Genomic DNA, 10,852 nt, shown 5'->3' on the forward strand with positions numbered 1-10,852 from the left:
GGCCTAAAACAGACATGAGATGGCAAAGCTGCTATCACGATTCCCTACTCCACCAGCCGTTATTTAAATGCAGCTGCAATGCATGGAGGGCTTGATAAAAGTTATCAGGGTAGTAGCACAGCACTTCGCTGACCAAAAGTGCAGACTCACCAAGCTGCTATTAAGCTTTGCAGCCGGGAGGAAATGCCGGGATTTGTATTCTTCCACAGCAGGGTAGGATTCGATATGGGAAACAGGGAGGGAGGTTAACAGTCCCTACCCATTCTCAAGTACAATCTGACAAAAACTGATCTCAGACCCCTCTTCATGCAAATGAAATGAGGAAACATTTATCTTGTTAAATCCAAGACCCTGGTTAGACATTGCTTTAGGCAAAACCACAGCAACAGAACCATTCACAGGAGTCGGGAAATAAGCCTCCGACAAAATACACGCACAGAATTATTCCATACCTGTTGAATTGTATCAAACTCAGCTGATACAACAAACCTACCTAATACCTAGGCATTTCAGAAGCTCTGTAAAAGTGAATGTCACCTCATCCAGGTCAATGGCTGCTGTAAAAATACAGATCCCCCACCATTCTTTTTTAAGGTGGCTCTCCTAGACAAAACAAATAGTAGTTTTCATGCTCATTGTAAATCAGAAGCAGAACTGAGTAGTCAATGTTGTTTCTTAAGACAAAACTGTGCGTTTTCTTAGGAATATGCATATGCTGGTATGATTTGGCAAATAATACCAAGAAGCAAATGTCAAATGGATATGATATAAAAATAGCTGAGGTTCTCCTGCAGCCCCTCAGAATCAGTGGAATTCGTTTTTAAGATAGATTTTAAGATTAGGATACTGAAACCCCATTCATGTCAATGTGAAAAAATTAAGCACATCCCAGGCTCTTCCATGGACCTCAATAGGAAACAGAAGCACTCTAGCACTTCAGAAGGGGATTGTGTCCCATGTGTGTGGCCCAACAGGGCACACCAGAGCCCAGGTTTCCCTCCTCAGGGTACCTGTAGACACATGCGCAGGACATATCTAGACATGGTGAGGAACAAAAACATTTCCCACATGCCCATACAGCTTCTCCTCTCCACCTTATTCCACAATGTGAGCTTGGAACATCTGTATGGGAACGGCAGGAGGCCTAGGATTCCCATTCCTAGACCTGCCTGGTCTGCTGAGGCCCCAACTGCACACGGCAATTGGGGAGGGGAAAAGGTCTTTATGCACATGAGTGTTGTGCTTATACAGGAAAGAACTGAACCCCATTTAAATGTTACTGGTCATAAATGCCTACATTTGATTAATGCAATTTCAGAAATATCTAAGGTTCACACTAAATTTATTATTTTTTAGAAGACCATTACATATGCATGATTTCTACCAATACTGTTTGTTCGCAAACCAACTCAACTGCATAAGATGAAATAGAAACAAAGGCAGAAAAAAAATGTTTTGAGTATAAAGAGAGGCTAGTAAAGTTTTTGGTTTAGTATTATTGTCTCAGTCTTCATAAGTATTTTATATCTTGAGCACATTCTAACATAAATGGCCATTAATCTGTTAAGAAACAAATCATATACTTACTACAACTCCATCCAGAGACACTTTTTCATAAGTCTTCCAAGCGGTTACTCGCACACTGTCCGTCACATGCAAAGCATCACATAGGGCAAAAAATGCTTTTTCAGCAAATGGAAGCCTAAGGAAGAAAAATGTATCAAAATCTGACTGATTTTCACCCGTCCCCTCCAATCTTTCGCTGAGACATGCTGTGCTTGTGGGGCTTCTGCTGCTGATTCCTGTGCTGGCTGATGATTTAAAGGGGCTTCTAATGGTGATCTTATTTCTCAAAAATAAATGGTTCTAGCAGTAAAGCAATCCCTCTTGCTTTGCCTTTCATTTCGTCTCATAATATTATTTTTGCTGGCTTGCTTGGAAGAATAAAGGTTTGCTCCCTTTATTTGGATCTGTTGCATCTTTTCCTTCAAGGGATGGAGGCTGAGCATGGGGTGCAGATGGGAAACTATGACAAAAAGGATTAGGATTTTTGCAGGGGTGGGGAGTTCCCTTCCAAAAAATGTGCCTGGGGGGCCATGCTCCCCCAGCTCCACACCCCTCAACTACGCCACTGCTCCTGTACCATTTACAGGGAAGTGTTTTCCTTTACAGAAATAAAAACATTAAAATTTTTAAAAAATCATGCTATGCAGGTATGAATGTACAGAATGAGTCAACGTCCCTCACTGGCAGCTCCACCTATCACAGAAGCTGTGACTTTGCAAACTGAAAGAAAAAGGTTCTCCCCAGCGAGCGGTTAGAGTGTCGGTAGGGAATAGGACTGGGAGACCTGGGTTCAAATCCCCACTCAGCCATGAAGTTCACTGGGTGTTACTGTCTTATACATTCCTACATTAAAGTCCCCCTCTGCTCTCTGTATGAACCGTTTTACTATGGCTGGTTACAATCCTCCAAATACCACAAATTACAAAAAGAACCAAATAAATTGGCTATGCAAAGTTGTTCACAAATTTATAGAGATACAGATTTTGCCAAACTACCTCTTCTAAGTGAGTAAGATATGTTTGGTTTTTACATCTGCTAGAATGGAACTGCAGTCCCTTCTCTTCTAGGCAGCTTTCCCACTTGACTGCTTCTGTGTACTAAAGAACTTTTCTTTTGTGCAGAGCATTCATGCCCTCTTCTGCTAGATCCCCCATCTTGCCTCCATTTGCTTTGTAATCTTGTAGGGGGGAAATGACCATAAGCTAAGTTTAAGGTGGGTTATGGATTATTCTTCATTTATCAGGATGAAGAGTATCAGGATTCTTTGGGCAATCATAAAGTTCATTCTTCAGACCACGTAGTATTGCAGCAACATCAGCACATAATGAACCAGCTTTTATCAACAGTATTCGTACTCTACACCAAAACAAGAAACACAAATTATATACTGCAGCCGCACTGCACTACTGCTTAGAGCTACGGTTTCAAGAGTTCCGTGGGAAGGATTAACTGTTAAACCACTACAGTTCCCAGGATGATGAGGATAAGGTTTGTTTGTTTGTGTATATATATATATATATATATATATATATATATATATATATATATATATGTAGGTTTTGGTGTCTTCGGGTGTCTTCCTGTGTAAGAGTTGGGGTGTCTAGGCGACGTTTCGACGAGGTCTCACTCGTCATCTTCAGGCTGGTGCTTTCGGCTTCTTGTTACTAGAACAGAGCAGGATCTCAGTGTTTGAGTTCCTATAAATACTGTTGAGGGGGTGTGGTGTATAGCCTCCAACGTTCTGGGCAGAGAGGAAGTTCCTAGGTTAATGTGCCTTTTCTTCTTTTGTTCATTAATTACTTGAGGGATATCTTGAGTGATTACTTGAGTGATATTCTGAGTACCACTTAGGAGGGTCATTAGGTGTGGATTAGTTGCTAAAGCTTTCGTGTCTTGACCTCTTGACCTTGTGAAGAGTTTTTCTGAGAAGATGGTTGTACTGCACTTAGTTGTGCTCTGGCTTGGCTTCGTGTATAGGGGCGAGCTGTGGTTTTGTGCCCTGTGCCAGCCAGATCTGTGTAGGGATTGCAGGGGGGTGCAGCATCCGGAGGTGCCACTATGGTTTGGCTACTGGATGGTGTCTGTAATTTATCTGTGGAGAGGGTCTGGGTTTGGGTCTGGTGTGGTTGATTGGAGATGGCGTTCTGTGTGCCTCTGGTTCTGGTGTCGGTTTTTGTGGGGAGGGCTAATTTCCAGATGTCTGGCAGGCGGGACGTGTCGTCACGCTTGTTCATGTTGTGAGGGTGTTTCTCTATCTCGATGGCTTCCATGATTATTCTCTTGTGGTGATGTTCCATGTTAAAGAGCAATTTGGAATCTGCAAAATTAATTTCGTGTCCTGTTTCTTTCATGTGTTCTCGAGATAGAGAAACACCCTCACAACATGAACAAGCGTGACGACACGTCCCGCCTGCCAGACATCTGGAAATTAGCCCTCCCCACAAAAACCGACACCAGAACCAGAGGCACACAGAACGCCATCTCCAATCAACCACACCAGACCCAAACCCAGACCCTCTCCACAGATAAATTACAGACACCATCCAGTAGCCAAACCATAGTGGCACCTCCGGATGCTGCACCCCCCTGCAATCCCTACACAGATCTGGCTGGCACAGGGCACAAAACCACAGCTCGCCCCTATACACGAAGCCAAGCCAGAGCACAACTAAGTGCAGTACAACCATCTTCTCAGAAAAACTCTTCACAAGGTCAAGAGGTCAAGACACGAAAGCTTTAGCAACTAATCCACACCTAATGACCCTCCTAAGTGGTACTCAGAATATCACTCAAGTAATCACTCAAGATATCCCTCAAGTAATTAATGAACAAAAGAAGAAAAGGCACATTAACCTAGGAACTTCCTATCTGCCCAGAACGTTGGAGGCTATACACCACACCCCCTCAACAGTATTTATAGGAACTCAAACACTGAGATCCTGCTCTGTTCTAGTAACAAGAAGCCGAAAGCACCAGCCTGAAGATGACGAGTGAGACCTCGTCGAAACGTCGCCTAGACACCCCAACTCTTACACGGGAAGACACCCGAAGACACCAAAACCTACATTCCTGTACCCGTGAAAATCTACGAAAGCATATATATATATATATATATATATATATATATATGCCGCCTATCTGGCTGGGTTGCCCCAGCTACTCTAGACGATTTCCAACAAATGATAAAACACCACACATTAAAAGCTTCCCTATACTGGGCTGCCTTCAGATGTCTTCTAAAAAGTCAGATAGCTGTTTATTTCCTTGACATCTGATTGCAGCGTGTTCCACAAGGACGATGCCACTGCCAAGAAGGCCCTCTGCAACCTCACTTCCCTGTAACATCACTTCTTGCAAAGAGGGAACCGCCAGAAGGCCCTCGGAGCTGGGGGTGGAAATGCTCTTTCAGGTATACAGGATTCTTTGGGAGACACCATACCTGTTTAAAGTGGTATGATACTGCTTTAAATGTACAGTGCAGATGGGCCTGCAACGGATACTGAAACCTGGGAACTATTACTGAATGTTATCAAGTTAATGCACCGTACCAGGGCCAGGTGGTTTTACAGAAGAATATTACAAAACATTTATTAAGGGATTAGCATATAATTTGTTAGAAGAAATAAATTAAGTAATGCAATATTTCCCCCTCAAGAAGGGATTAAGTCAAACAGGTGGTAAAACAAAAAAGAACCACTATTTCTCTAGAATAGAGTATTATTAACCTATTGCTTTCCTGAACCAATATTACAAAATATGGACCACAATTCTGATCAAAAGTTTAAATACAATTATTGGTAAATACATTAAAGAACATCAGCTGCAGTTTATTAAAATCTACAAATATCAGAACCCATTTGATTATAATTAGTTTTTGGATGCTTTTTTGGGGTTTTTTGGTGTGTTTTATTGGGACAACACTCTACTCAATTTGTAAAATCTTTCCATGAATAGAACAAGCAGTCATCTAAAGAAAGGTCTTGCACTGAGAGCTGCCATTAAATCTGGCTACCTTTTGAAGTAAGCGTGCAAATTCCTTGCAAACATTTGCAGATGCAATTGAGGAGTCAGTGATTCCAAAACCAAATTAGTAACTTTTGTGCAAAATGATAGCTATAGTAAACAAACAGTACTATTGGCTCACAAGAAAAGTTCTAACCCGACAGAAATAATTTTTGAGATTTAGATTTTAAAGCTGGTTGTATGAATGACTGCTGCAACTCCAAGTGAGATTTCCAATGATTCATCAAATCCTGCTTTATGGGATACACTTCAGTTTTTGCAGCCTTTTATTTTTGACAAGGTGCTTGTGACTATGCACCTACCAATGTGCTGTTGCAAGCCTTGCCCTTCATGTCTGATTAAACCTAGCCAAGGGAGAATGGTAGAAATAGATACAAGTCCTAGAGGTTATGCTCAGGACAAGGCACGGATCCTCAACCAGTAGGCTGGTACCCAAGGTGGATCGTGACAAAAATATGGCTGCCATGTTGGACTCCCCCTGTGTTGCCTGGGTCAGAACAAGCTTTTCTGATTAGACACTAATTTTATCCATTTCCATTTGGCAGGAGAAAGGCATGAGACGTCATCCATAAGATCTGAATTTCTGGCCAACCGTACGTCCCATCTTCCTATAACTAAACCTCTAGTGATAGAGCACGACATGGAGCAAGGGCACTCTATTCATTTCCTAACCCATCTCTATGACATTCTGGATGTCACCAGGGTCAAAAGTGTGCTGGAATGCAGATGTGTCAGCAATACAGTGGTACCTCGGGTTAAGTACTTAATTCGTTCCGGAGGTCCGTTCTTAACCTGAAACTGTTCTTAACCTGAAGCACCACTTTAGCTAATGGGGTCTCCTGCTGCTGCCACCAAGCGATTTCTGTTCTCATCCTGAAGCCAAGTTCTTAACCCGAGGAACTATTTCTGGGTTAGCGGAGTCTGTAATCTGAAGTGTCTGTAACCCGAGGTACCACTGTAGTTGCCAGGATGGCAGCAGCGGCTGCAGCAGCAGCTGGGGTCCCAGGAAGAGACATCTGGAAGTGGGAGCTGGAGGGAGCAGGGATGCCAGGGGAATCCTCACCTCACTCCCATGACAGGACTGGGTCAGAATAAAAGTTCCTTGCCTGGCAGAGAGAGAGAGAGATCCATTTCGGGATCTCTGTTCCCTGGTGTCCCTGGTGCCCTTTCCTTTCTCTCTGCTTCACATACATCGCCCTCCTTCTCAGAATATCTGCTCCGGCGGCAGGACAGTTACGAGGGGACAGCGCCGTCCTCTCTCTCTCTCTGCTGGTGGCGGGTGAGGCGCCGCGAGTCCCGCCGGAGCAACGGGCGGGCGACGGAGGGAGGCGGGCGGGCATCCTCCACGCCCCGCCCCGGGGAGACGCCAAGCTGCCCCGGACCCTCCGGACCCCGCGCAGCCCCGCCCGGCTCCCTTCGCCACAACCGAGAGGAAACGCCGCGCCCCCGCCTCGGAGAGACCTGACCGAGGGGGACGCGACGCGCCGCCCGCCCGCCCAGCGAGCCTCACCTGTCCCGCTCCGGCGTGGCCTGGCCGGCGGGCGGCGCCTCCGTCTTCCTGGGGGTCCTGGGGGTCGCCATCCCGGGACGAGCCTCCCACCGGCGCCCGCCCCTCCTTCCGGCAGATTCCCGCCCCCTGCGTCACTTCCGGGCAGAAGGACGCCGCCCGGGCCCTGCCGCTCGCAAAGCATGCCGGGCTGCCCAGGCCGGGGCGGCGGCGGAGCCTCGGCAGGTGGTGGGCTCCGCGCGGGGCAGAGAGCCTGGTCCTGCGGGCCTGTGGCAGAGGGAGCGCAGCGCTGCTCCCGTAGAAGCGAGGCCTCGAGTGGGACGCTGCGCCCAGAGGCGCTTTCTTCCTTCTGCCCCGACGCTTTGGAAGTGAGGGGGGGGGCAGAACTGGGCACCTGTTCTATTCTCTTTTTTAAAAATAATATTTTATTAGGTTTTAACAATAAAAGGTTTAGAAAAATAGTAAAAACAAAAAAGATGCAAAGTTATAAAATACAAAGATACAGACATTAAACACAAAAAAGAAATAGAAAAAAGACATATAATAAAAGACAAAAATTCCCTCTTTCTTAAATTCTCCTCTTTAGTTAACTTATTTTCCTGACTTCCTCACGTCTCCCATTTTTGTATCCCTTTTAAAAGTTAATTCAGCAAATTCATGTCCTATTAGTCTATCTGTTATTAATCCAATCTTACATTTTACCTTGTTGCTAGAACCCCTGCACTTCATTTCAATGTCCTCAACATTCAAAAATTTTACAATATTTCTGCAAATAAGTTTTGAATTTCCTCCAATCTTCTTCCACCGACTCTTCTCCCTGGTCTCGGATTCTGCCAGTCATTTCCGCCATCTCCATGTAGTCTATTAGTTGCATCTGCCATTCTTCCAAGGTGGGTAGGTCTTGTGTCACACTTGTTTTATTCTCAACTCCTTCATCACAAACATGGAATTTGCCTTTTTAACAGCTGCTGCTGCACATCATCAAGCTCTCGACCACCACTCCAAGGTCTCATTCCTGGTCCATCGCCACCAGTTCAGACACCATCACATCTGTGAAATTACCATATTTTTCGCTCTATAGGACGCACCGGACCATAGGAGGGGGAGAAGGGGGGGAATTCTCTCCCTCTCTGCTTAGCGCCCCTTCAGCGAAGCGGCAGGAGAAACGGAGCCCCTTCCATTTCTCCTCCCGCTTCGCTGAAGGGGCGCTGCGCAAAGGGAAAACTGCAGCGCCTCTCCAGTGAAGCGAAGCCTGGAGAGCAAGAGAGATCGGTGTGCACCGACCCCTCTCTCTCTCCAGGCTGCTATCCACAAGCCTTCGGAGTGCAGTGGGAACTTCTGCTGCGCTCCAAAGGCTTGAGGATAGCTGCCTGAAGCCCCTGGAACGCAGCGGGAGTTCCCGCTGCACTCCGGGGGCTTCATGCGGCTTCAGCGAAAGCAATGCGAAGCCTCTGGAGCGTGGGGGGAGCTATCGCCTAAGCCAAGGAGCCTGCATTCGCTCCATAAGACGTACACACATTTCCCCTTAATTTTTGAAGGGGGAAAAGTGTGTCTTATAGAGCGAAAAATATGGTAATAAAAATGCAACCCTGACGGTTAAGTCCAGTCACGGACGGGGGTTGCAGTGCTCATCTCGCTCTATAGGCCGAGGGAGCCGGCGTTTGTCAGCATACAGCTTCCAGGTCATGTGGTCAGCGTGATGAAGCTGCTTCTGGCGAACCAGAGCAGTGCGCGGAAACACAGTTTACCTTCCCGCTGGAGTGGTACCTATTTATCTACTTGCACTTGATGTGCTTTTGAACTGCTAGGTGGGCAGGAGCTGGGACTGAGCAACGGGAGCTCACCCCGTCGCAGGGATTCAAACTGCCGATCTTCTGATCAACAAGTCCTAGGCTCTGTGGTTTAACCCACAGCACCACCTGCGTCCCCAAAAAATACCCCCCCATGCATCATTTTGCACTTGTTTGAAATGTTGCCACCCAGTCACTCTCTTTGGAGAAATCATTTTTTGAACCCTTCAGTCCCTCTTTGTACTCACCAATAGGGAGGAAATAAGTGGAAGATGGCAACCATATTGTGTGCACCCCATTGATGTGTGACCACCGACGTAGGTCCTTTTGGACCAGGAAGAAGCCAGAACGGGGGCAGGGTGGAGCATGCAGGGACCAGGAGCAGAACCCATGCACAAAATAGTCACCACCTGTATTCAGAAACTTAGAAGGGAGTGATCAAGTCCTCCTGGGTTTCATGATTCAGAAGCAAGGGAGAGCTGCGTTTAGTCACACATGCAATCTGCACTTTAAGGCGGCCAATTTCATCAAGCTTAAGGAGCTACTGGGTGAGGTCTTGTGGTCAGAAATACTCAAAGAGAAGGGAGTCCAAGAAGGATGGGAGTTTCTTAAAGGTGAAATACTGAAGGCCCAAATGCAGACAATTCTGACAAGAAAGTGGGAGGCATCTAAAGAATGCTTACAGATGAGCTGAGATTTAAGAAGGGCATGTATAAAAATGGAAGAAAGGGGAAATCACATGAGAAGCCAACAGTTGCAGGGTCAGCCAGGGTAAAGCTCGGAATAAGCTCAGGCTTGAAAGAGACGTTAAAAATAATAAAGGTTTCTTTGCCTGTGTTTGAAGCCAGAGGAAGAACAAGCAAGTGGTAAGTCATTTGTGTGGAGAAGACAAAGAAATGCTATTGGGTGACAGAATGCAAAACTCTGCAAATAAAAAAACATTTTAAGTGTGTTTTAAGTGCAATATACAATGAGACACTAGATGGCGATCATGAGCCTTATGGAAAATTCCATGTACAGTGGTACCTCGGGTTACAGACGCTTCAGGCTACAGACTCCGCTAACCCAGAAATAGTACCTCGGGTTAAGAACTTTGCTTCAGGATGAGAACAGAAATCGTGCTCCGGCTGCGCGGCAGCAGCGGGAGGCCCCATTAGCTAAAGTGGTACTTCAGGTTAAGAACAGTTTCAGGTTAAGAACAGACCTCTGGAACGAATTAAGTATGTAACCAGAGGTACCACTGTACTGTATTTCTAAGAACACTTTTTTTAAAAAAAGCATTTTCAGAGCAGTTTTTATGTGTGTAGATTCCACCTTACTTTGCCTCCATCTTCATCCAAAAAGAAAATAATGCCCAATCTGGTGATAACATAATAAATGATATCAGGAGGGAGCTGCAGCCCAAGACAGGAAATGAGGTGTTAAGGGAAAACCTAGCTAATCTCAACACTTAGTCTGTGGGCACTTTAGAAAAGGATGTGGCAATTACTAAGACCCAGCATGGGTTTCTTGAAAACAAGCCATGCCAGACAAATCTCGTTTCTTTTTTGGATAGTTACAAGTTTGGTGGATCAGGGAAATGCTGTGGACATAAATACCTTGACATGGGCGTAGCAAAGAGGACAGCTGCCCTCCCCAATCAAGTCAATAAATAAAAATACTTAACTCAAAGTAGAAATAATATGAGTATTTGAAATTGAAATGCTCACTGAGGTCACTTGGATGATTTGGGGGCACATTCTAGCAACACAACTGGCAGCCCAGCAAGGCCCTTTCACTGGGGCAACTATGGTGGTGGAAAAAGGACAAACAAAATTGAGAACATGAAGCAATTTTCTCTGTTTACTTGTTAGGATTTCCCATTTAATAATGGTTTCTGCTGTTTAATCCATACAGTGATTTATTGTATTTTAGTCTCAAGTCTTCTCTAAAATATTATTAGCATTAAAATCCAGTAATTCAAACA

At 45.3% G+C, this 10,852-nt stretch overlaps 1 protein-coding gene across 3 annotated transcripts in view; it reads right to left on the bottom strand.

The window, feature by feature from the left end:
- The window catches only part of RB1 (RB transcriptional corepressor 1), a 128,610-nt gene that overhangs the window by 63,957 nt on the left and 53,801 nt on the right, over nucleotides 1-10,852 (bottom strand). Inside the window, exons 2-4 of one of the 3 annotated variants that reach the window (XM_081210632.1) lie at nucleotides 7,100-7,176; nucleotides 1,588-1,702; nucleotides 494-603 (exon numbers count right to left, since the gene is read on the bottom strand). In XM_081210632.1, coding sequence (XP_081066758.1) covers nucleotides 494-603; nucleotides 1,588-1,702; nucleotides 7,100-7,170 — 296 coding nt within the window. In that variant the 5' untranslated portion in view covers nucleotides 7,171-7,176. Of the gene's footprint in view, nucleotides 1-452; nucleotides 604-1,587; nucleotides 1,703-2,596; nucleotides 2,617-7,099; nucleotides 7,177-10,852 lie in introns of those variants that run through there. The other 2 variants (XM_081210633.1, XM_081210634.1) reach the window with 2 other exon arrangements.

The sequence above is a fragment of the Podarcis bocagei genome (genome assembly GCF_964188305.1).
Source record: "Podarcis bocagei genome assembly, chromosome: 1".
Lineage (NCBI taxonomy): Eukaryota > Metazoa > Chordata > Lepidosauria > Squamata > Lacertidae > Podarcis > Podarcis bocagei.